The sequence below is a fragment of the Pseudophryne corroboree genome, chromosome 1 (assembly GCF_028390025.1).
Source record: "Pseudophryne corroboree isolate aPseCor3 chromosome 1, aPseCor3.hap2, whole genome shotgun sequence".
NCBI lineage: Eukaryota > Metazoa > Chordata > Amphibia > Anura > Myobatrachidae > Pseudophryne > Pseudophryne corroboree.
Window position 1 is genome coordinate 686,550,847 of NC_086444.1, and position 26,403 is coordinate 686,577,249.

Consider the following 26,403-nt stretch of genomic DNA (forward strand, 5'->3'; position numbering starts at 1 on the left):
TTCTGCAGCAGCAACTGTTGCTACCACTGACGTAGCAGAACAACTTAGGAGCATACAACCCAAGTCTAAATTTGATCCTGTGTCAAATAGTCCATCCATTAAAACATTTTCACGCCTTATGGATAGGTTAGGTAATGATTGTGACCACAATGGTGGGGGTCATAGTAATCTGACGGGTCCTGAGCGACAGGCACTAAAAAATTTACAATCTCGTTCTGATATTATAATCAGAAGTGCTGATAAAGGTGGAGCGATAGTGGTTCAGGACCTGTCTGATTATATTGTTGAATGCAATAGGCAATTATCTGATGTTGACATTTATGAAAAATTGACACGGGACCCTACTGATGACTTTAAAATGGAGCTGGATGGAGTGTTATCTAGGGCTGTCACTAATTCTTGGATATCCAATGAGTTGTCTATTGCATTAAGAACAGCACACCCTGTAGTGCCCCTATTTTACACTCTGCCCAAGCTCCATAAGAATAGTCAGAGACCCCCTGGCAGTCCAATTATCTCTGCCAGGGGTTCTTTATTTCAACCAATTTCAGTCTATCTGGATGCACTGTTAAATCCATGTGTCCAGCATACTGCATCGTATCTTAAAGAGACTAATGGTTTACTAATTCGGTTAAATTCCTTAGGTTCACTCCCATCTGGTACAATATTTTCAGTGCAGATGTTGTTGGGTTATACACATGTATCCCCCATAATTTGGGGATATCTGCGGTAGCTGCACTAATTGAGAATAATCCTCATTATGTTGGTCCACCTAAGGAACTATTTTTGGAATTGTTAAATCTTGTGTTGACTAGAAACTACTTTTTGTTCAACGGCGATTTCTACTTGCAGCGCCTTGGCTGTGCGATGGGGTCCAATGTGGCCCCATCGTACGCCAATGCGTTTATGTGCTGGATTGAAAAACCCCTTTTATTGGACAACCCTTTCAGCCATCATGTACGTTAGATATATAGATGACTTATTAATTGTGTGGGGGGGCTCTCAGGAATGCCTACGTGATCTTTTGGATAGTCATAATGTAGCTTCCAGTGTTGTGAAATTCTGCAATTGGAAGTTTTTCCTAGGGAGGGCACCGGAGCAGATGATATGTAAGCAAGGGGAGTGCCGGCTGCCTTGGTGAGATATAGATTATATATATATATATATATATATATATATATATATATATATATATATATATATATATATATATATATATATATATATATATATATACACACACACACACACACACACATACATACATATACACACACACACTTTTCTTTTCTTATTTATAAAATGGCACTGTATAATGACAGAATTCATGGGGGGAAATGTCTCTCCCAGCCCGGCCATCTCCACTGTGCATGTGCGAGATCTCGCAAATCGTCCGGATGCCTCCAACGCCATCTGCAGCCGTTGATCTCAATAGATGCAGGTGTCAGAATGGTCAGTGCTGCTGACTGTTCATACACTGCCCTGGATATTGGCGTGCTATTTTTTTTGTTTGATAGCAGCGCTGATACGGACAGGGCCGCATAGCTCCCGTCACTGAGCCAGCCAAGCCAGTGTCCTACATGGGAGAGAATCGGAATCCGTGCACATAACATGTGCCGCTACCACTTCTCCCCATGACAAAGGTTAATACATTTACCCGTCAGTACCTTGACACATTAGATCATATGACACTTCTAATTGTCACATGACCATCTGTAGACAAACCCAACTGTCAACAGGATCAGTCACAGCAGAGAAACTGCTCACAGACAGCAGCACAAGAGAAACACACATTTTTGACAAAAATGTCACCTATTTTATTCACTTACATTGTTAACCAGCAACAGGTTTATGCATTAAAAATAACTATTTTCCTTCTATTCTTTATTTTTTTCATCCTATTTTGTCACACCAGTGGCCATTTAATAAGATAGATAGAGTACTCTTGGGTGTGCGGTTGCACTCAGATATAAGCACACTTAGGAGGTTAAACACCCAATAGTGGCATATCTACTACATATACATACACTAATGTTTATCCCTTAATACTGTATGTACATTAGACATATAAAACACAATAGTGTTTCTGTACTCTTAAGCTTGCCCCCACACACAGCAAGCGTACTCCTACCACTTGCAGGAACCCAGGGAATGTTTTGTTTGGATGTTTTTCCAACACAGCTCGGCGGATAAATAAGTGTTTGTCATACTTATAACCAGGTGTGTATTATATATAATGACAAATACCTTTCACTCTCATCAGCTGCTTTTTCTGCTTCTTCCAGTTTCTGTAAAGCTGTAGCAAGACGTTCCTGAGCTCTATCCAACTCCTCTTCTACTAGCTGGATTCGGCGGTTTAATGCAGCGACTTCTCCTTCAGCCTGAAAAGGGCACGGAAAACAAAAAGAACAAACTGGTCAATTTTCAGCTGGAAAAAGGTCAACAGTCTCTAAGTCGACCCCAAAAGGTCGATATGGTAAAATAGTCGACACGGAAAAGGTCGAAGTGTTTTTTTGGGGGGCTGTCTCATTTACTCCGTATAGTCACTTGAAACCCTACGAAGTACACCGCGTCCCCTTGTATGACTCGCTTCGCTCTGTTACTCTTCCGCAGATGGTAAAGTATGAAAAATGTGAAAATTGAAAAAAATTTAAATCAATCATGTTGGCATTTTCTTGTGTGGACCATTGCCATGTCGACCTAATGCATGTCGACCAAACTGACTGTCGGCCTTAGCAGTGTTGACCTAGCATCCTGATACCATATGCAGAGATAGCACAGATTTTCTACTTGAGATACTCAGCTACCTGGCCATACTGGCTTGCAGTGGTAAGGAGTAGTCTTATTCTTAAGTGCATGCACATATGCAGTAAGTAAATAAAAAAAATGGTTTAAAAAATAAATTAATAAAAAATAATAGGATTACCTACCGGTAAATCCTTTTCTCGCAGTCCATAGAGGATACCGGGGTCCACATTAGTGCCATGGGGTATAGATGGGTCAACAAGAAGCCTTGGCACTTTAAGAAATCAATAGTGTGCACTGGCTCCTCCCTCTATGCCCCTCTACTAGACTCAGTCTAGAAACTGTGCCAGAGGAGATGGACATATCCTGAGGAAGGATTTAACAGAACAGTGGTGAGATTCGAACCAGCACACACAAATAAGAGGAAAGCCAAGCTAACCAAACTTGAATAGGAACAGCAACAGCTGAACCAACAACAATACTTAAAGTAACAGTGCAGGAAACACGAAGCACTCGGCGGGCGCCCAGTATCTTCTACTGACTACGAGAAAAGGATTTACCGGTAGGTAATTAAAATCCTATTTTCTCTTATGTCCTAGAGCATACTGGGGTCCACATTAGTACCATGGGGATGTACCAAAGCTCCCAGACCGGGTGGGAGTGTGCTGAGGTTCCTGCAGAACTGATTGACCAAACTGAAGGTCCTAAGAGGCCATGGTATCGAACTTGTAGAACATAGCAAACGTGTTCGACCCTCACCAAGTAGCTGCTCGGCAGAGCTGTAAAGCCGAGACACCCCAGGCAGCCGCCCTGGAAGAACCAACCGGTCTAGTAGAGTGGACCTGTGTAGAATAAGCCTGCTGGATAGTACACCTGATCAAACGAGAAATAGACTGCTTCGAAGCAGGACACCCAATTTTCTTGGGATCATAGAGAACAGACAGCGAGTCCGACTTTCTGAGACTGGCTTTCCGCTTCACATAGATCTTCAGACACCTCTATTTCTTGAGGAAGTAGAGATGTCTGTAAGCACTAGAACCACAATAGGTTGGTTGATGTGAAACGCAGACACCACCTTAGGAAGAAATTGCTGATGCGTTCTGAGTTTAGCTCTATCTTCATGAAAAATCAAATAGGGGCTCTTGTGAGACAACGCCCCCAATTCCGATCGACGTCTCGCCGAGGCCAAGGCCAACAGTGTGACGTTCTTCCACGTAAGAAACTTTACATCAACCTCCTGTAAAGGCTCAAACCATTCAGATTGTAGAAAATGCAACACCACATTGAGATCCTAAGGTGTCGTGGGAGGCACAAAGGGCGGTTGGATGTGCAGAACACCTTTCATGAACGTCTAAACCTCAAGGAGGGAAGCCAATTGTTTCTGGAACAAAAAGGATAAGGCTGAAATCTGGACTTTCAAGGAGCCCAAACGTAGGCCCACATCCACACCTACAGAAAATGGAGGAAACGTCCCAGTTGAAATTTCTCTGCAGGAAATTTCCTGTTTTCACACCACGAAACATATTTTTTCCCAAATACCGTGGTAATGCTTAGACGTCACCCCTTTCCTGGCCTGGATCAGAGTAGGAATAACCTCGTCTAGGATGCCCTTCCGAGCTAAAATCTGACGCTCAACCTCCATTCCGTCAAACATAGCCGTGGCAAGTCTTGATAAATGAACAGCCCGCATACCAGACCCTTCTTGGCCAGTCCGGAGCAACGAGAATTGCTTGGACTTTCCCTTTTTATTCTTTTGAGAATCCATTTCCTAGTTGTCTACTACTGGAATGAAGATTGCTGACAGCACCACCACGTGTCTTTCTGCTCAGAGAAGAATCCTTGTTAGGGATGCGGTCAAGATGCCGCCGGCCGCAATCCCGACCGCCGCAATCCCGACATATTCTCCGTCCGTGGGTGTCCACACCACCCATAGAGGGAGAATATAATAGTTTGCAGAGCGTAGCGAGGCACCGTGCCCGCAGCGTGGCGAGCGAAGCGAGCCCGCAAGGGGCTGCGTTCTGCTCGCCACCCCTGTCGGGATTGTGTGGTCGGGATTCCGGCGTCGGTATTTCGACCGCCAGGATTCCGTCCGGCGGCATTTAGTACTGATCCCCCTTGTTACCTCTGACATATGTACGTTACTGCCGTCACATTGTCCGACTTGAACTTGAATGGCGTGATCTTGAAGATGCGAAGCCTGTAGAAGACGTTGTATATGGCCCTTAGTTCCAAAACGTTGATCGGAAGACTGGCTTCCTGACTTGACCATTTTCCTTGGAACTTTTCCCCTGGATGACTGCTCCCCAACCTCTGAGGCCAGCAGAATCCAATTTTGGACCCCGAACAGTCGACCCTCGGTCAGGTGAACAGCCTGAAGCCACCACAGAAGAGAAATCTTGGCTTTTGGTGACAGACGTACCCTCTGGTGCACGTGAAGATGCGATCCGAACCATTTGTCCAACAGATCTAGCTGGAAGGGCCTTGCGTGAAACCTTCCGTACTGCATAGCCTTGTAAGAGGCTACAATCTTCCCCAGAAAACGAATGCATAGATGTACAGAAATCCAGGTTGGCTTCGGAACATCCCGCACCATCGACTGGATTACCAATGCCTTTTCCAATGGAAGGAACACATTCTGTGCCTCCATATTCAGTATCATTCCCAGGAACGGAAGTCTTGTGTTGGTTCCAGGTGTGATTTTGGCAGGTTCAGAATCCACCCGTGATCTTGGAGTAGCCGGGTTGAGAGGGCAATGAGGTCGAATCATCCAGGGAGAGGTTGTTGCTTTAACAGCAGGTCATCCAGGTACGGAATTATGTCCACTCCCTGCCTGCGGAGGAAAAACATCATCTCTGCCATTACCTTGGTGAACACCCTTGGTGCCGTGGGGAGGCCAAATGGCAGGGCCTGGAACTGGTATTGACAGTCTTGTAGTGCAAACCGTAGGCAAGCCTGATGAGGCGGCCAAATCGGAATATGAAGGTACACATCCTTGATGTCCAGGGACACCAGAAATTCTCTCTCCTCCAGGCCTGAGATCACCGCTCTCAGAGACTCCATCTTGAACTTGAACGCCCTTAAGTATGGGTTCAGTGACTTGAGGTTTTGAAATGGGCCTTACCGAACCGTCCGGTTTCGGAACCACAAATGGGTTGGAGTCATAACCTTTGTTCTGTAGTTGAAGTAGAACTGGGACAATGACCCGAGTTGTACCAGTTTCTGAATTGCTGCCTGTAAAGTCCTACTTGATTCTGGAAAAGCTGGCAAGCCTGATTTGAAGAATCTGTGAGGTGGGAGTTCCTGAAACTCTAGTCTGTAACCCTGGGCGATAAGATCTTTGACCCAGGGATCCCTGGCATAATGTTGCCCAAATGTGACTGAAATAACGTAACCGGGCTCCCACGTGCCTGTCTACCAGGCAGTGTGGTCCACCATCATGCTGAAGGTTTTGAGGAAGCAGAATCTGAGATCTGTTCCTGAGAACCTGCAGCTGCTGGTTTTCTGGGCTTACCTCTATTTTCTTCGAAGGCTGTAGAAGAACCTTTGGATTTGCCTTTAAATTTCGCTGTCCAAAAGGACTGCAGAGTTGGCGTAGAGCAGGTTTTCCTAGCTGGGGGTGCTGCGGAAGGAAGGTATGTAGACTTATCCGCCGTAGCCTTGGATATCCACGTATCCAGATAATCCCCCAAAGGGCCTCACCTGTGAATGGTAGGCTTTCCACGCCTTAGCCACAAGCCCCTGAGTGCAGACACTGACATGGCAGTGTTATGTGCATTGAGCAGACCAATGTCCTTTAAGGCCTCCACCATAAAGTTAGCAGAGTCCTGAGTATGCTGTAGGAGGAAAATGATCTGCCCCCTGGGTAGGGAATCTAAACAGTCAATTAGGTTACCTGATCATTTAGCAATGGCCCTAGTGATCCACGCGCAAGCAATAGTGGGTCTCTGGGCAACCCCAGCAGCAGTATATAAAGATTTGAGAGTGGTCTCAATCTTGCGGTCAGCCGTGTCCTTTTAGGATGCTGCCCCAGGAACAGGTAAGACTATCTTACATGATAACTTGGATACCGATGCGTCCACAATCGGCGGGTTTTCCCATTTCTTCCTATCCTCCAGAGGAAAGGGAAAGAATGTAAGCAACATTTTAGGGATCTGAAATTTATTATCAGGATCAGCACAAGTTTCTTCAAATAGAGCCTTCAATTCCTTTGAAGCTGGAAAAGTAGCCGAAGATTTATTTTTTACATTAAAACAATATTCCTCCTCAACCACCGCCGCCTTGTCAGGAATGTGCAGGACATCTCTAATAGCTTCAGAGCCTGTATTCCTTGTGACAGGATAGCACCCCCCCCCCCCCCCCTCACATCCACTTCACCCTCCTCTGCGTCTGATGTATCCTCATCAGTATCAGCTTGCATGAGCTGGACCAGAGTACGCTTTTGTGAGCAAACGGCAGGGGTCTGAGACGCTGGTATGGGAATTGAATCTCTATTCATGAGGTCATCCATAGACTGTCTTAAGTATTGCGTCTCTTTCTCAGTATGGGCTAATTTAGTAGAGATATTCGATATCATCCCCTTTATGGAATCTAACCATGGGGGTTCTGACCCACTAGCCTGAGAATGTGTATTGTTATGGGTATACGGTAGCGAGTCTCCATGGGTGGACAGACACTCAGCTGTGCAGGAAACACAGTCCCTGGACATGGTAATGCGAAGGGACCCACTCACAGAAGGTGAAACACAGTATAACCTACACAGAGTCCGCAGGGAGACACAGAAATAGGAGCCAGCCACACCGTGCCCCTGTAGCTAAGTAAAAACTCAGCTGGGTCATCACACTAAGTCCCTTCAGAGAACTTAGTATACTACAACACTCTCCCCCCCCACCCACCTTCCCTTACTATGAACCCCTGGTACCGCTGAGGGGACGTGGAGTCTTTGTGGAGGAGCTGCGCTTCCCTGTGATGCCTGCCAGTGTAAGCTGCAGAGGGAAAATGGCGCTGGTGAGCTGCTGGATCTGCTCATAGTGAAGCCCCGCCCACCTAATGGCGAGCGGCTTCCTGTGTTTTTTTTTTTTCATACTGGCCTGAGGTTTTAGTGTGCTCAATCCGAGGGTTAAAACCCTTTTTAAGCTGGATGGCCAGTGTGTGTATCATTTGTGGCTTAGCGCACCCCTCACAGCGGAACACATGCAGCCACATGTCATCCTGAGCCCTCAGAGCGCAGCCTGCATGTCAGCGCTGCGCTCCAACCGTTATGACGCCATTGCCGCCGGCGACCCGCTAACCTGGACACCATCGCTGTACTCATAACTCTTCTATCTTTGGCTCTGTTAGGGGTGGCGGCATGTTCCGGGAGAGTACACTCGCTGTGGTGGGGCTTGCGAATGATTCTCTCAGGAGCTCAGTGTCCTGTCAGCAGAGAAACAGGACCATTAACTCTTTAGGAAGTTCCCCTAAGTCCCACGAAGCAGGCATGCTGGTGCCAGCCAGCAATGCCTGTAAAACGGGTGGTCTTCAGTTTGCCGGCTGTCAGGATCCCGACAGCCGGCATACCGACACTTTTTCTTCCTTTTGGGGGTCCACGACCCCCCTGGAGGGAGAATAAATAGCGTGGCGAGCTTAGCGCACCACTGTGCCCGCAGCGTGGTGAGCGCAGCAAGCCCGCAAGGGGCTCTTTTGCGCTCACCACGCTGTCGGGATGCCGGCGGTCGGGATTCCGGCGCCGGTATGCTGGTCGCTGGGAGCCTGGCCGTCGGCATACCATAATACACCATGTAAAATAAAACAAAAAATAAATGCAGAAAACTCTTCAGGAGCTTCCCTAAGCGTGACCGGCTCCTCCGGGCACATTTTCAAAACTGAGTCTGGTAGGAGGGGCATAGAGGGAGGAGCCAGTGCACACTATTGATTTATTTAAGTGCCCAAGGCTTCTAGTGGTCCCGTCTATACCCCATGGTACTAATGTGGACCCCAGCATCCACTAGGATGTAAGAGAAATAATTAATTCTGTCCTGCTATTTCTGCTCTGAGATGGCAGTCAGGAAAAGAGAATTGTTGGTGTACTTAGGTTGCTCTGTATGGCCACTGAATCTTCACCACCAGGGGATTTTGTCGGTGAATGCGGGGCAAAAGCTTTTCAAAGCGGGGGTAGGGGGAAGGGACCTTATCTATAGAAAACTACCTTTGCTTTAGCTAAATAAACACAGACCACACTTTTACACAAACAAATAGCCAAACCTGGGAAACCAAATGTACGTTAGTTTTCCCAATAATTCCGATAGGCAGTTTTATAAATGTTCCCAGTGGCAATAATCTCCAAGTGAAAAGGACATTTTTTCTCAAAGCTACGTAGAAATTTGATTAATGGAGACATGTTGGCCAACAAATAATTGGCACCACATTTTCACACCACATAGTGCTTTATGTACATAAATTGCACTAAACAACTGTGCCCCCCTCGTTTTACACTGTGGACTGTGCATCCGTGCTATGGTAGGGCCAGCGTCTCTGTGAGGAGAAAATGGCGCTGGATAGAGATGTGAGGGCTAAGCCACGACCCCTAATCGGCGCGCTTCAGTACAGCTCCTTTTTTTTTTTTTTTTATATACTGGCAGGGGTCTGTATACAGTGCCTATGCACTGTATACCACTTTGCCAGGCTATAAAATATGAGGTATATTGCTGCCCAGGGCGCCCCCGCCTGCGCCCTGCACCCGTGTAGTGCCGCTTGTGTGTGTGAGCAATGGCGCGCTGCGCTGTGCCTCAGAGACAATGAAGTATTCTGCCTTCTATTACTCACCCGGCTTCTTTCTTCTGGCTCTGTGAGGGGGGTGACGGCGCGGCTCCGGAAACGAGCAGCTAGGCGAACCAAGTGATCAGACCCTCTGGAGCTAATGAAGCCTAAGAAGCAGAGCCTTGAAACTCACAGAAGTATGTCTGCTTCTCCTCCCTCAGTCCCACGATGCAGGGAGACTGTTGCCAGAAGTGCTCCCTGAAAATAATAAACCTAACAAAGTCTTTTCAGAGAAACTCAGTAGAGCTCCCCTGTTACGTGTTCAGTCTCTCTGGGCACAGAATCTAACTGGAGTCTGGAGGAGGGGCATGGAGGAAGGAGCCAGTTCACACCCAAAGTCTTAAAGTGCCCATGTCTCCTGCGGATCCAGTCTATACCCCATGGTCCTTTTGGAGTCCCCAGCATCCTCTAGGACGTATGAGAAATAGACATTTTTATAAAATGTACAGTAGAATGTAAGACAACACAATAGAATGTTGCTGAAGAGCAATAAAATCACTACTCGTCATGGCAGCTCCACCTTTCCCTCTATACAATCTGTGCTCGCTGTGAGAGGGTTATCCTTATAAGGTAAAAGGCATTATGGGAAGGCTGGCTAACAGGAACATGCCAGGCACGCCTGCAGAGACTAGTTGTAAGGTCTGCTGGATGCTATCTCTGGTAACAGCATGAAATGTGCTTATCTCTGAAAAGATTACTAACACATTACAGATTTTCCCTCACTTTTAACGGATGATAGCAAATACTATAACTGTCATGGGACCAAAAAAACAACAACAACAACACACAAACGAGATTTTTTTTGTAAGAATTTACAGTTGTTAAATCTCCTTCTGCAAGGTACACTGGGCTCCACAAGGCTTAACATCGGGGTCTAGAGTAGGATCTTGATCCGAGGCACCAACAGGCTCAAAGCTTTGACTGTTCCCAAGAAGCACAGCGCTGCCTCCTCTATAATCCCGCATCCGTGCACAGGAGCTCAGTTTCGTTAACCAGCCCAATGCAGTAGCAGGTAACAGACGACAATCGCTCGTAGCCAATTACACCACACACTCACCGCAGGAGAGGGTGTCAGCGGTTATGCCACACCAACCCAAAGAAGCTAAGTACGTCAGGGTGGCCGCCTTATGGAGTCCAGTGTACCTCGCAGAAAGAGATTTAACAACGGTAAATTCTTACCATAAATTTCGTTTTCTGCGGCGCGGTACACTAGACTCCACAAGGATTAACATCGGGGGATGTCCTAAAGCAGTTCCATATGGGAGGGAACGCACTACAGCGGGCACAAGAACCCGGCATCCAAAAGGAAGCATCCTGGGAGGCGGAAGTATCAAAGGCATAGAACCTTATAAACGTGTTACCCGAGGACCACGTAGCAGCCTTGCACAATTGTTCAAGGGTCGCACCACGGTGAGCCGCCCAAGAAAGTCCAAAAGACCGAGTAGAATGGGCTTTGATGGTAGCAGGAACTGGACGACCAGCCTGTACATAAGCATGTACAATCACCATTCTAATCCATCTGGCCAGGGTCTGCTTGGAACCAGGCCAGCCACGTTTGTGAAAACCAAACAGTAAAAACAGAGAATCAGATTTCCTAATGGAGGATGTTCTCTTCACATAGATACGGAGAGCCCGTACCACATCCAAAGACCGCTCCTTGGAAGACAACTCAGGAGAAGGTGGTTAAGGTGTACTGAAGACACCACCTTGGGTAAATAACCCGGTCGCGTTCTAAGAAACGCCCGGTCACAATGAAAAATCAAATGGGGGAACTTACAAGATAAGGCACCCAAGTCCGAGACCCTTCTAGCTGAAGCAATAGCCAGCAAAAACCACACCTTAAGGGAAAGCCACTTAAGGTCAGCAGAGGCAAGAGGTTCAAATGGAGACTCTTGCAAGGCCTCCAATACCACGACAGATCCCAAGGGGCCACAGGAGGTACATAAGGAGGCTGAATACGCAACAAGCCCTGAGTGAATGTATGAACATACGGAAGGGCAGCAATCTTCCTCTGAAACCAAACTGACAAGGCAGAAATGTGAACCTTGAGGGAGGCCAGATGTAGGCCTAAGTCCAGGCCCTGTTGTAGAAAGGCCAACAGTTTGGCCGTGCTAAACTTGAAAACGTCATGATTGTGAGACGCACACCAAGTAAAGTAAGCATTCCAGACCCTACGGTAAATCCGAACAGAAGCCGGCTTACGGGCCTTCAACATAGTTTGAATGACCGCCTCAGAAAAATCCTTGGCCCGCAGGACAGAAGCTTCAAGAGCCATGCCGTCAAAGCCAGACGGGCCAAGTCCTGGTAAACACAACGGCCCTGAACGAGGAGATCTGGCGTTGTGGAAGTAGAAGGGGACGATCCAATGAGAGGCTCTGTAGATTGGAGAACCAGTGCCGCCTGGGACATGCTGGAGTGACCAGAAGTAGGTTTCCTCCTTCATGCTTGAACTTCCGTATTACTTTGGGCAGGAGTGACACCGGAGGGAACACATACAGGAGCCGAAAGTTCCATGGGATGGACAGAGCATCCAAACACGCTGCCTGAGGATCCCTTGTCCTTGCTCCGAAGACCGGAACCTTGTGATTGTGTCGAGACGCCATCAGGTCCACATCTGGAAGGCCCCACTTGTCCACGAGAAGTTGAAAAACCTCTGGATGGAGGCTCCATACTCCGGCGTGTACGTCCTGACGACTGAGATAGTCCGCTTCCCAGTTTAGGACCCCGGAATGAAACACTGCGGATATGGCCGGAAGATTGCGTTTTGCCCACTTTAGAATCCGTGATACTTACCTCATTACCATGCGGCTTCGAGTGCCGCCTTGATGATTGATGTACACCACCGTGGTGGCGTTGTCCGATTGTACCTGAACAGGTCTGTTCTGTATTAGATGCTTGGGCCATTGTCAACGCATTGAACACTGCCCACAGTTCCAGAAAATTGATTGGGAGTAGAGACTCCTCCTCGGTCCACCGACCCTGAAGAGAGTGTTGTTCCAACACCGCGCCCCAACCTCTCAGACTGGCATCCGTCGTCAGAAGGACCCAGTTGGATATCCAGAAGGGACGGCCTCTGCTCAATCGTTGGTCCTGAAGCCACCAGCTCAGGGACAGTAGGATCTCCAGAGACAAGGAGATCATGTGAGATCTGATCCGGTGAGGCAGGCCATCCTACTTGGTCAGAATTAACTTCTGCAGAGGGCGAGAATGGAATTAAGCATACTCCATCATGTCGAATGGCGACACCATGAGACCTAGCACTTGCATTGCCTAATGTATAGACACTTGCGGACAAGATAGGAAGCATCGAATCCTGTCCTGAAGCTTCAGGACTTTCTCCCAAGACAAGAACAACCGTTGGTTGCGAGTGTCCCATAACGCTTCCAGATGTAACATGCTCTGAGCAGGAACCAGGGAGGATTCCTTCCAGTTGATTAGCCACCCATGGGCTTTAATATACTGGACCGTCAGTTCTAGATGACCAGGAGAATTTTGGGGGAATTTGCCAGGATCAACAAATCGTCCAAGTACGGAAGGATCTTGACCCCTTGACGGCGGCGTATAGCCGTCATGACCGCCATAACTTGGTGAAAACTCGGGGAGCCGTTGTCAAACCAAAGGGTAATGCCCGAAATTGGTAATGAAGATTGTCCACCGTGAACCTGAGGTACTGCTGATGACATACTGCAATAGGGATATGCAGGTAGGCATCCTGTATTGTCCAGGGAGACCATATACAGTCCCCAGGCTCCAAGGCCAGAACAATAGAGAGCAGATTTTCCATACGAAACTTGGGAGACCCGCACAAACTTGTTCAAGGACTTCAGACTGAGAATGGGCCGGGAGGACCCATTCGGTTTCGGGACTAGAAACAGCGGTGAACAGTAACCCTTGCCTCTCTGAGCCAGAGGCACCTGTACTACCACTCCTGCGGACAGGAGGGAGTGTACCACCGAATGCAGAGTGTTTGCCTTTGTCGGATCCAGAGGAACATCTGTCAGACAAAATCGATGAGTGGGACGATTCTTGAAAGATACGGCGTAACCTCGAGTGACGACTTCCCTTACCCAGGTATCTGAAGTGGTCTTCAACCATTCCTGGAAAAAAACCTAGAAGTTGGCCCCCCATCATGCGGCAGGCTTGTCAGTTTTGGAAGCAGGCTGACGGGCAGCCCGAGCCCGCTTTGGTCTGGGCAGGTCTGGAAGCACAAGCTTGCTTTGGGTACGCCTGACCTTTTGGCTTTACCTGGAGGACGAAAGGGCCGAGGGAAAGTACTTTTAGCCTTCTGCGTGGAAGGAGCTGTACTAGGTAGGCAAGCTGTTTTAGCAGTAGCCAGATCAGCCACAATCTTATTGAGGTCTTCTCCAAAGGGAGAACCTCCAGGGTTTTCTTGGAATACATATCCACCGACCAGGATCTCAACCAAAGGATACGTCTGGCCAAGACGGACATAGTAGCAGCCTTGGCCGCCAGCACCCCGGCATCGGAGGCCGCCTCCTTAAGGTACAGAGAAGCCGCGGAAATATAAGAGAGACATTGTTGAGCATGCTCAGATGCGTTGAAAGGCAGCTCCGTCTCAAGCTCCTGAGCCCACGCTTCAACAACTTCAGCAGCCCATGTTGCTGCAATGGTTGGCTTATGCACAGCCCCCATTAGGGTGTAAATCGCTTTCAAACAACCCTCCACACGTCTATCAGTCGGTTCCTTCAGAGAGGTGACGGTAGTTACTGGCAGAGCAGAGGAAACTACCATGCGTGCCACATGAGAATCTACAGGCGGAGGAGTTTCCCAATTCTTACACATCTCCGCAAAGAGAGGATAGCGAGCCAACATTCTCTTATTTGGTGTGAGTTTAGTCCCTGGATTTTCCCAGGATTCCTGACGTATGTCAACCAGGTGTTCAGAATGAGGTAAAACTTGTTTAACCACCTTCTTACGTTTAAACCTATCCGGCTTTTTAGAGACAGCCTCAGGATCAGACACCTGAAGAATGAGCCCAATAGCCTCAATCCGATCAGGGACATCCACCAATGACTTCTCTTCCCCATCAGAAACATGTGTCAGTGTCTGTGGGATCAGTACATACACCGTCCTCCTCATGGCAATGGCCCGTTTAGAAAACGACTTAGTCTTAGGCGGACGAGAGTGAAACTTAGATTTAGTCTATGACCGGTTCAAATGCTGTAACCAAACAGAGATTTGATCTACACATGGCGGATTAATAGCAGGGACCATAAACTGCTGCAATGGCACAGGGGGTCCCACAGGGGGGCGCCAATTTCGTTACAAGCGTGTTTAATAGCATGGAAAAGGTACTGTAGCCCAAGGTGGGTAATTTGTTGCCCCCGGTGCTACGGACCCACTCGGGGGTAAGGAACCCCCTGAACCTGAACTCTCTGCTGCCAAATTTTCCTCCGAGATGTCTGCAGCGTCATCACCACGCAGTGTGGAAAAAGCCCCAGCTCCATTACCTCTTGTAGCTGACATAATAGTAAGCACAATATTGGGCAACCTGGTACAATTCGTAGCAGCGATATACCTAGCAAGAACTCCCCATGAAGTGTGACTGTGGCAGCACAATTACCGGGAATCCAAGCGATATATAGGGCAGTGATGGCTAACCTGGACACTCCAGCTGTTGTTGAACTACACATCCTAGCATGCCCTGCATCAGTTTTAGCAAGGCCAAATAGAAAAACTGTAGCAGGGCATGCTGGGATGTGTAGTTCAACAACAGCTGGAGCGTCAAGGTTAGCCATCACTGATATAGGGCGACCATAAATCACAAGTAAAAATACACATCTTGTGGAAAAAAAAGCTCCTATACTATACATAAAACCTGATGCACTTAGCCCGCACAGGTTATGGAGTACAGGTTGAGTATCCCTTATCCAAAATGCTTGGGACCAGAAGTATTTTGGATATCGGATTTTTCCGTATTTTGGAATAATTGCATACCATAATGAGATAGCATGACGATGGGACCTAAATCTAAGCGCAGAATGCATTTATGTTTCATATACACCTTATACACACAGCCTGAAGGTAATTTTAGCCAATATTTTTAATAACTTTGTGCATTAAGGAAAGTGTGTGTACATTCACACAATTCAATTTATGTTTCATATACACCTTATACACACAGCCTGAAGGTCATTTAATATAATATTTTTAATAACTGTGTATTATACAAAGTTTACGTACACTGAGCCATCAGAAAAAGGTTTCACTATCTCACTCAAAAAATTCCGTATTTGGAATATTCCGTATTTCGGAATATTTGGATATGGGATACTCAAACTGTATAGGAATAGCACGCTAAGCGAAATACCCAATAAGGCAGCCACGCAGCAGCTACATGCACACACACAAACAAATCTATCTATATATCTCTATCTCTATCTATCTATAGTCACAAGCGTGCCATGCACCATAAAACTGCACTGGACTAGCAATACAAAGTAATACTCAGTATATAGTGTTCACTCTAGGAGTGAAAAGGGGCAGGGCGCCGGACTCAGGGGGGCACATGTGCGCCGCGCGCGCCCGAAATGGGGGCGTGGTCACGCAAATTAGGGGGCGTGGCCACGCCGCCGTCATTTTAGGGGGCGGTGCGGCCCACAGACGCTACTATAGAGAGCGTCTGTGGCCGCCGACGTCACTGTTGGGGGCGTGCCCAGCACCTCCGTCGGTGCTGGGCTTCCCCCAGCCCTCTCCCAATGCGTGAATGGATGCCGCGCGCATGCGCACGGCATCTATACACGCCGGGAGGGCAGGGAGCGGGCGGCTGTTCTAGCAGGGCGCCACAAAAGGGGCAGGGCGGGTTTTGCCTGTTAAAAAACGGGCAGGGTGCGGCGCCCTGCTAAAACAGCCTAGAGTGAACACTAAGTATAGCTATATGTGTCAACAATAGATATAACAAAGCACAGGGAACACTGGATGTATATCACAGGGTGTTTGTACCCACACAACCCTGAATGTATGCAATCTCTTAACTAACACTGTCCCAGTGACAGGTAGATTACTTAAGTGACCTGTAAAATGCACAGCGCTGGTGATCAGGCGGCTTTACAGAGGATAAATAAAAACAAGAAACGGCTGCGCAGTGTACCAGGGAAAAAAATGAGAGCCGACGTTTAAAAAGATTATTAATTTATTAACCTTAGACACTAAAGTAAAAATAGACAAATACAATAAGAATTGTACTAGATTGCATTAGTAGGCACACCTTGATTTATTCATGTATAACAGGTATTGTAATCAATGGAGCAACTGATGTTGGTTAGCTTGGTGAATGTCCACAATCACTATAAGAAAGTTCCACTTGTGATTTCACTTGTAGATAACAGACGGCAGAGCGGTCCCAAATATGACACAGATTTCCCGTCACAGTACTGGGTAGAAAGAATGGTAATAGATACCTCTCCAGTGGGCTGGTCCAAAACCGAGCGTCCCCGGTTTTTAGTCCTGCATTGCCCACTAATGCTGTGCAGCGAGGAGGTGAAGGGAGCCGCCGGGCTGATGAGAAGAGCGATAGCCGTGTGCTGGTGGATGCGGCTTACAGAAATAAGCAGAGCAGTGCACAAACCCGTTAGTTCACAGCGGTTTGCTTCTGATTCAGATACCTGTGTCAAGGTGTGTTAGAGAGGTGGGATCCGAACGCATTTCGTCACGTATCACGTGACTTTCTCAAAGGTGTATATCACCTTTGATATTTGGATTTGTCCCGGCAGTCCCAGGAACAGCTCAGCTCCGTGTGTGATGGCGGCTGACTGGGCGTGAGGGAGAGATATGCAGCTCCAGGGCGGGAACATTCACAGAAATGGCTCCCTGGGGCTGGAGGAGGGGCTACAGGCTAGGCCTACTCCCCCTGCTGGCATCCCCACCGGGTGCTTGTGGGCCATAACAAAACGGGGCTTTTCAGAGATAAAAACCCCCACCTGTGCCCAGTGTCCCTGGTGGCTAGTGGAGCGGCTGCCCAATAACAGTGTCCACGCCAGCGCGCCCACGGCCGCGACGGATCGTGGTAACAGTGGGCCAAAGAGACCCCTTACCTCCCCTTGAAAGTGCGTGTGACTAACGAGAAGGACACCGGAGCCTCCGCTGTAGTTACCCGGCAACCAGGGTGCAGGAGTATACAGCGCCGCTGGGGGTGATGGAGCTGCAGCAAAGAATGTCTTTCTGACATCAAACGCTGCAGCCCAGAAGTCTTAAAAATATTTTTCTTCTTTTCTTCAAATAATGCTATAAATGGGCTGCAAAAGGTATCCCCCCCTGTTTATTGCCTGCTTACTGCATGGCACCAACTTACAAAACTGAGCTCCTGTGCACGGAGGCGGGGTTATAGAGGAGGCGGCGCTGTGCATCTTGAGAACGGTCAAAGCTTTGAGCCTGTTGGTGCCTCGGATCAAGATCCTACTCTACACCCCGATGTTGATCCTTGTGGAGCCCAGTGTACCCCGCAGCAGAAAATAAAAATATCTGCCGAAAGGATGAAAAAGCTACATTTAGACAGTTACATATCTAACTAACAATGCAGAATTTGGTAAAACAACACGACGTGCTAAAATGAAATTTGCATAATTCTTAAATGGAATCAACTGACTATGTTTGCCATTCAACTAGATTTAACAAACAAGTTAGTGATAAGGAAAAATGAAAAATTGCAATGCTGTCTCTTCAGGAAAAAACAGGTCATACTGTCTATTTTCTGCCACCCCCTAAACAAAGTGAAGATATAGCTTTAGTAGGGTTTTTTTTTTTTTATCATTTGCTGCAGAACTATCTCCAGGCGTGATATTTAATCATGTGCTGAGACATGTTATTTTCCCCCAGATTAATAAAGTTTACATTAGAGGACACTAAATAAAAGGGGTCCTGCTGCTAGTACATAAATAGCCAACACTCGATCACCCGTTAACACATGAAGTAGTACATTACTTTTATATGTAGCTATTAATGATATCGCTTTCAAATCACTAATGATGCAAAAAGTAAATTATGATTTTTTAATGCCACTGTATTGTGAAGGCTTAAGGTCGCAAGTTTACAAGCATACAATAATAGTTATCAATTGAAAGAACTTTTCATGAGACCCTCCAGTAGAATATTGCAGGAAATGCCCCTTGGTATCCAGCGGGAGGGATACCTGCGGTCATGTGATGGACGCTGGAATCCAGACACCACTTAGGAGACCAATGTCAGATCACCGACTGCCGACATTCTGAGGGTATCAGTGTTTAGGGTTAGGCACTGTGGGGGGGTTAGCCATAGCCGACACCACCAGCGGGTTAGCCATAGCAGCAACTCCTGAAGGGTTAGGACAGGGGGGAGTAAAAATGGGTGTGGTTCGTTTTATCGACAGTGTCTAGGTCGACAATGTCTAGGTCGACCACTATAGGTCGACAGTCACTAGGTCGACACGGATAGAAGGTCAACAGGGTTTCTAGGTCGACATGTCTAAAGGTCGACATGATAATTTTTTTTTTTTTTTGGTGTCGTTTTCTTCGTAAAGTGACGGGATCCCAAATTAGTGCACCGTGTCCCCTCGCATGGCTCGCTTCGCTCGCCATGCTTCGGGCATGGTGCCTTCGCTCCGCTACCGCTTCACTCGGCACACTTAACCGTTCCAATCGTAGTCCACGTGGATCGAAGTATGAAAAGAACAAAAAAAAAAAAAAAATGTGAAAAACTCATGTCGACCTTTAGACCTGTCGACCTAGCACATCGACCGAGAAACCCTGTCGACCTTCCATCCATGTCGACCTAGTGACTGTCGACCTATAGTGGTCGACCTAAACACTGTCGATCTTCAGACCGGATCCCAGTAAAAATACTTACGCAGTCTACTGTTGGGATGCTGCAGTTGATCATGCCGCATCCCCACCGCTGGAGTTCACTTATTTAACCGATTTGTCAGTTTTCCAGTGTTTGGGTGCAAATGGACGATTGTCATTTGCTGTCATCCAGTACCAGATGATCTGCCAGATAATTGTATAGTGTGTGCCCAGCTTTAGATATGAAAATGCATCTCTGGGTACAATTTTGGGACACTGTGGGGGGTGGGGTAAGGGGAAGGTGGGAAAGGGAAGATTCAATTTTTTTAGCGGGACCAATCTCCCAAGTGACGGGAGATCGCAGGAAGATATTCAAATGTTTATTCTTTCACACATTGGGGTAGATTCAATTCACCGACCATTGAATAGCGCCTGGACTTAACAGGTTGATTTGTCGGGATAACGGGCATTCTCTGACTTGACTCCTCGCCGCGATGCTGATACCCGACAGAATCAGCCTCACCAGCCGCGCGACAGCACTTTTGTCATATTTATTCTCTCATCCCCCGGGGGTGAGAGAGGAATTCCCGACAATTAAGTGTCACTTGAAGCTGTATTGAATAGCGCCGGGAGCTAATTCCCGGCGCTATTCAACTGTCGGTGCATTGAATCGACCCCATTGTGCCCAAACAGACTGGGTTTAGCTGCGTCAAGCGGCTCAACTCGTCTAGGACGCATCATGAAGAGTGCTGTTTGGGTGCCCAAACAGCTGACTTTTCGCACATTTCAGCACACCGCCTTAGTATGCCTTGCGCTGAAAAGTGTGTGCCTACAGCTATTCGCACCTGAACGGAGCATTAATTGAATTGATGTCAGGTTCCATCTAGGTCAGCTGCAGGGAAAAAAAACAACTGAACTACGCTCAAGTGCTAAAACTTTGTTTTTTCCTTTAGAATAGAAGAAAAGGAGCCAGCAAGTTCCAGTACACAATGTTGGTTTGTGGGATATCTACAAGACCATGTAGCTAGATGTGTGAAAGTAAAACCAACAGTGCTCCATGTCAAAGTAGACCCACTAATTTTATTTTACTTTTTTCACCTCAGCAAAACCCCATGAAATTTGAGAACATATGGTCCATATGGGTTATGATATTTGACCTGACCATGATAACAAAGACTAATGGGGCAGATGTATTAACCTGGAGGAGGCATAAGGAAGTGATAAACCAGTGATATGTGCAAGGTGATAAACACACCAGCCAATCAGTTCCAATATGTAAAATTAACAGTTAGGATCTGATTGGCTGGTGCCTTTAGCACCTTACACATATCACTGGTTTATCACTTCCTTATGCCTTCTCCAGGTTAATACATCTGCCCCAATGTTCTAAGTCACTGGTGCTGCCGGCATGTGTGGATGCCTTTATTACTCATTATTAAAGTAGGGAAAGCATTACAAAAGAATAAAATGAAACTGCATTTACACAATATGAAGTGAGATTAATGGGCTGACCAATAGATAACACAATACAGCACACAAAGGGAAGGTCTCTGCAGCTGGCCTAGTGTACACTTATAACAGGAAAGGGTGTGCCTGCAGGATACTGTAATTCAAGGCTTTAAACACAGCCCTGCGGCTAAACTTTCAGACACAGGAACTTCTCCCCAATGCAGTAACCAAAGACTGCTAACATAACGGACTATAAAATGAATGATACAAAAGTAAAGCAATAATAGGATTTAAAATTACCTACCGGTAGTCCGTAGAGGATGCTGGGGTTCCATTTAGTACCATGGGGTATAGACGGATCCTTTGGGAGCCACTGGCACTTTAATAGTTTAATAGTGTGAGCTGGCTCCTCCCTCTATGCCCTTCCTACCAGACAGTCTAGAAACTGTGCCCGAGGAGACGGACATACTTTGAGAGAATGAAATACACAGATAGTGGTGAGAATCACACCAAATTGAAAAAACATGCTGACCAAGAAATCAAGCGAACCAGCATGAAACATGAAGAAACCATGCCAATCGGCATGCAGCATGAAAGAAACCATGTTAAGCAGCAGGAACATGAAGAAACCATGTTTACCAGCATTCAACATGAAGAAATCATGCTTCGCTGCACCTAACATGAAGAAACCATGCTAATCAGCAGGAAAGAGGAACATCAACAGCTGAACCAATAAGTAATCAAGTAAAATGAAGGAAAATGAAGCGCTGGGCTGGGCGCCCAGCATCCTCTACGAACTATGAGAAAAGGATTTACCGGTAGGTAATTAAAATCCTATTTTCTCTTACGTCCTAGGGGATGCTGGGGTTCCATTTAGTACCATGGGGATGTACCAAAGCTCCCAGTACGGGAGTGAGAGAGAGGAGGCTCCTGCAGAACAGATTGACCAAACTTTAGGTCTTCAGAGGCCAAAGTATCGATCTTACAGAACTTAGCCAACGTGTTCGACCCTGACCAAGTAGCTGCCCGGCAAAGCTGAGGTAACCCGGACAGCCGTCCAAGAAGAACCCACTTTACGAGTAGAGTGGGCCTTAACAGAATTTGGAAACGGCAATCCTGCTGTAGAATAAGCATGCTGGATAGCAAACCTGATCCAGCAAGAAACCGTCTGCTTAGAAGCAGGACACCCTACCTTGTTAGGATCGTAAAGGACAAAGAGCGTCCGACCTTCTATGACGAGAAGTTCTCTTCAAATAAATCTTCAAAGACCCCACAACATCCAAAGACTTTTAGGGAATTGAGGAGGTAGATATGAAAAGCAGACACAACCTTTGGAAGAAATGTCTGACGAGTTCTGAGCTCAGCTCTATCCTCATGGAAAATCAAGTAGGGGCTCTTGTAGGACAAAGCCCCCAATTCTGACACACGCCTAGCAAATGCCAATGCTAACAGTGTGACCGCCTTCCAAGTAAGAAACTTTACGTCCACCTCCTGTAAAGGTTCGAACCAAATCAGATTGCAGGAACTGCAGCACCACGTTGAGATCCCAAGGTGCCGTAGGAGGCACAAAGGGTGGTTGGATGTGCAGAACCTCTTTCAAGAAAGTCTGAACCTCAGGGAGGGCAGCCAATTGTTTCTGGAAGAAAATAGACAAGGCCGAAATCTGGACTTTTATGGAGCCCAAGCGCAGGCCCACATCCACACCTGCGGAGGAGAAACCGCCCTAGTTGAAACTCCGCCGTAGGAAACTTCTTGGATTCACACCAAGACACATACCTTTTCCAAATCCGATGGTAATGTTTAGACGTTACTCCTTTCCTAGCCTGTATCAAGGTAGGAATAACTTTGTTCGGAATACCCTTCCGAGCTAAGATTTGGCGTTCGACCTCCATGCCGTCAAATGTAGTCGTGGTAAGCCTTGATAAGCGACCGGCCCCTGTTGCAGAAGGTCCTCGCGAAGAGGAAAAGGCCTTGGATCTTCCAGCAGGAAGTCCAGAAGATCGGCGTACCAAGCCCTTCTTGACTAGTCTGGAACAATGAGGAACGCCTGAACCCATGTCATATGAGCTTAAGAATCCTTGGGATGAGTGAAAGAGGAGGGAACACATACACTGACTAGAACACCCACAGAGTTACCAGGGCGTCCACCGCCACTGCACGTGGGTCTCTCGACCTGGAACAGTACCCTCCAAAGCTTCTTGTTGAGGCGAGAGACCATCACGCCTAGCTGAGGTACACCCCATCGGCTTGTGACCTCTACGAATGCCTCTGGATGGAGGCCCCACTCTCCATGATGGAGATCGTGTCTGCTGAGGAAGACCGCTTCCAAGTTGTCCACTCCCGGAATGAAGATTGCTGACAGCGCCATTGCGTGATTTTCTGCCCAGAGGAGGATTCTTGTTACCTCCGATATTGCCACTCTGCTCTTCGTTCCATTCAGTCGGTTTATGTAGGACACCGCCGTTACATTGTTCGACCGAAACCTGAATGGCCTGATCTTGAAGAAGATGGGCCGCTTGTAGAAAGCCGTTGTACCCGGCCCTTAGCTCCAGAATGTTTATCGGAAGGATGGATTCCAGACTTGACCACTTTCCTTACAAGTTTTTCCCTTGGGCGACAGCTCCCCAACCTCAGACTGGCATCCATGGTTAGAAAGAACCAATTACGAATCCCGAACCTGCAGCCATCGAGAAGGTGAGAGGTTTGCAGCCACCAGAGGAGTGAAATTCTGGCGTTCGGCGATAGGCGTATACGCTGGTGTATGTGAAGATGTGATCCTGACCATTTGACCAGGAGATCCAGTTGGAAAGACCGTGCAAGGAATCTTCCATACTTTCGAGCCCCGTAGGAGGCTACCATCTTCACCAGATGGCGAATGCACTGATGAACCGATACCCGGGCTGGTTCAAGACATCCTGAACCATTGATTGGATCACCAACGCTTTCTCCACTGGTAGAAACACCCTCTGCACTTCCGTGTCGAGAATCAGCCCCTGGAAGGAACGCCCCTTGTCGGCTCCAAATGTGAAAATGGAAGCTACAGGATCTACCCAAGATCCCAGGACAGTTAATTTGAGAGAGCAACACTCTGTAACAACATCTCCCTGGAGGATGTTAAGGTCGTTCAGATATGGAACTATGTCCACTCCTGGTCTGTGGAGTAGGAGCATAATCGCTGCCATGGCCTTGATGAACACACCCGGTGTTGTGTATAAGTCAAGCGCCGTGTTTGGAACTGTAAGTGACATAGTTGTAGGGCAACCCTAGCTAGGCGGCCCAACTGAAATGTGAAGGTACGCACCCCTGATATTCCGGGATACCAGGAATACCCCTATATCATGACCAGAGATCACCACTCTCAGACTCCATCCTGAATTGAACACCCACCAGTAGGGGTTCAATGACCTTAGGTACGAATAGTAACCCCTGTTACGTAAAATGAGGTAGAACTGGAATAATGACATTAATTCAGCCAATGTTAGAATAGCTTCCAGCAGTATTGTACTTTTAACATGAGAAGCTAATAAGCCTGATTTGAAGAATCTGTGAGGTGGGAGTACAAGGAACTCCAGTCTGCACCCCTGGGCAGCCTAACGTTTCCCAGGGGACTAGGCAGGATATCGCCTAGATGTTTTACTGAAATCTTTTTAGTCTCTCTCCCACCTACTTGATCCCCAGGCAGTCAGGTCCACCATCAAAACAAAGGTTTTGAGAATACCAACCCGAAATCCATTCCTAGGAGCCTGGCGGTGTAGGTTTTCTGGAATTTCCCCAACATCCTCCAAAGGAAGTGGAGGAACCCTTGGATTTATGTGTAAACCTTGCGGTTGGAAGAGATTGCAGAATAGGTGTAGGATCTAATTTCCTGGTCTGTGCAGCTGCGGAAGGAAGATATGGCAACTTACCCGCAGTTGGCTCGGATAGTATCCCGAGCATCCCAACAGGGCCTCACCCATGAAGGGCTGACTCACCATACCTTTCTTGGATTCTGTATCCGCAGTCCATTGGTGTAGCCACCGCCCCCTGTGTGTCGAAACTGCCAGAGCAGTGGTCCCTGCGTTACGCAGGCCAATCTCCTTCATGGAGTATAGCCGTGAGGCCTGTAGAATCCTGTATGTGACATAGAAACAAGTACATGTCACTCTTACACATAGAATCTAAATCATCAAGTAAGGAGCCTGACAACGTTACAATAGCCCCAGAGATCTACGCAAAAGAGGGTCTCCGAGTCACACCTGCAGCAGTATACAGTATTAGAGATTAGTCTCAAGCTGCGATCCGCCTTTATGGAGGTTGTACCATGTACAGGTAAACACAACCTTTGACAATTTAGACACTCTTTAGGGATGTGGATAATAACTCTGGGTGTACTCAGGTTTTCCCAAGTAGGGAGTTTAACACCCCAAACAGTGGGAATATTCCTCATCCCTAATAGCCTCAAACATATGTTGCCCCCCTCATATATCATTATATGGGCAAGTGTATGCTTGTTAGGGTACGTAAGTGGGGTGGGAGGCACAGCTGTGGGATCTTAATCCCCAGACTACTCCAAAACTGCAGCTTCTTCCCAGTATGGGATTTATTTAAAAAAATATTATTAAAGTACACCTTATGGAGGGCACCCCAGGGGAACTGCCACCGAAGCCTGAGAATTTGTACAGTTTTGAGCATGGTAAAGACCAGGGACGTGCAGTGAGCTATAAGGCTAGCTAGCACCAGAGTCAGATTTACACACAAAATATGAACCAACATCTGGGCATTATACACAGGTGCAGCAGTATAAACTCCTGGAAATTTGGTGAGTTTTGATCAGAGATGTGGGGAAAAGATAGGCAGGTGAGGCACTGCCTCACATGCCATAGACTTTTTACTCCAGAGTTTTGGCTATAAAAATGATTAGAATAATGCAGAGAAGATATTTCAAACACATTCTTTGTATTTTTCATATACTTTATACAGCCAAAACTCTGGTACAGACGCAAGTATGACAGGAAAGGCTCTGCCTCACCCCACCGCACGTCACTGGTATAGACTCCCCAGGAGAAGATATACATTCTGCAGTACAGGACAAAGTCCCTTAAATATGGTAAATTGGTTTACACACACAGGAAAATGTCAGCACAGCTTCCCCCCAGAATACCTTCAGAGAGTCACAGAGTATAAGGAACAAGCCACACAGTGCCCCTGTGAGCATTTGCTATGGTAACAGCCTGGCGCTGACTGAGTAACCTTAACAGGATAAACAGTTCATAAATGTACACTCTCCCCTCCCCGTTTATAAAACCCTATTACCTCAGAAGATAGCTGGCGTTATGTGGAAGGCAGCGCTCCCTGTCAGCTTTCTTGATTCTGCAGGGAGAAAATGGTGCTGGTGAGTGCTGGATCCACTCTGAGGAGAAGTCCCGCCCTCTGTAATGGTGCATCTTCCCGCACTTAGATGATTATACTGGCCTGAGGTAATGTGCTGCTGGCAGTGGGATCATCCCCTGATAGCTGTAGTGTAGGGTGATTGCGCTGGCCCAGGACGCCCCTCACAGCGACGTACACAGTGTGCCGCTGAGCCTTCCGGAGCGCAGCCTGTCAGAGCTACGCTCCAACCCTCGTGCCGCTATTCCTGCCGGTGACCCGCTTCCTGGGC

At 47.4% G+C, this 26,403-nt stretch overlaps 1 protein-coding gene across 4 annotated transcripts in view; it reads right to left on the reverse strand.

Annotated features, from left to right (window-relative positions):
• Nucleotides 1–26,403, reverse strand: part of TPM4 (tropomyosin 4) — a 472,203-nt gene that overhangs the window by 162,676 nt on the left and 283,124 nt on the right. For all 4 annotated transcript variants that reach the window (XM_063914761.1, XM_063914763.1, XM_063914760.1 and 1 more), the window contains one exon: nt 2,248–2,381. In XM_063914761.1, coding sequence (XP_063770831.1) covers nt 2,248–2,381 — 134 coding nt within the window. The remainder of the gene's footprint in view (nt 1–2,247; nt 2,382–26,403) is intronic.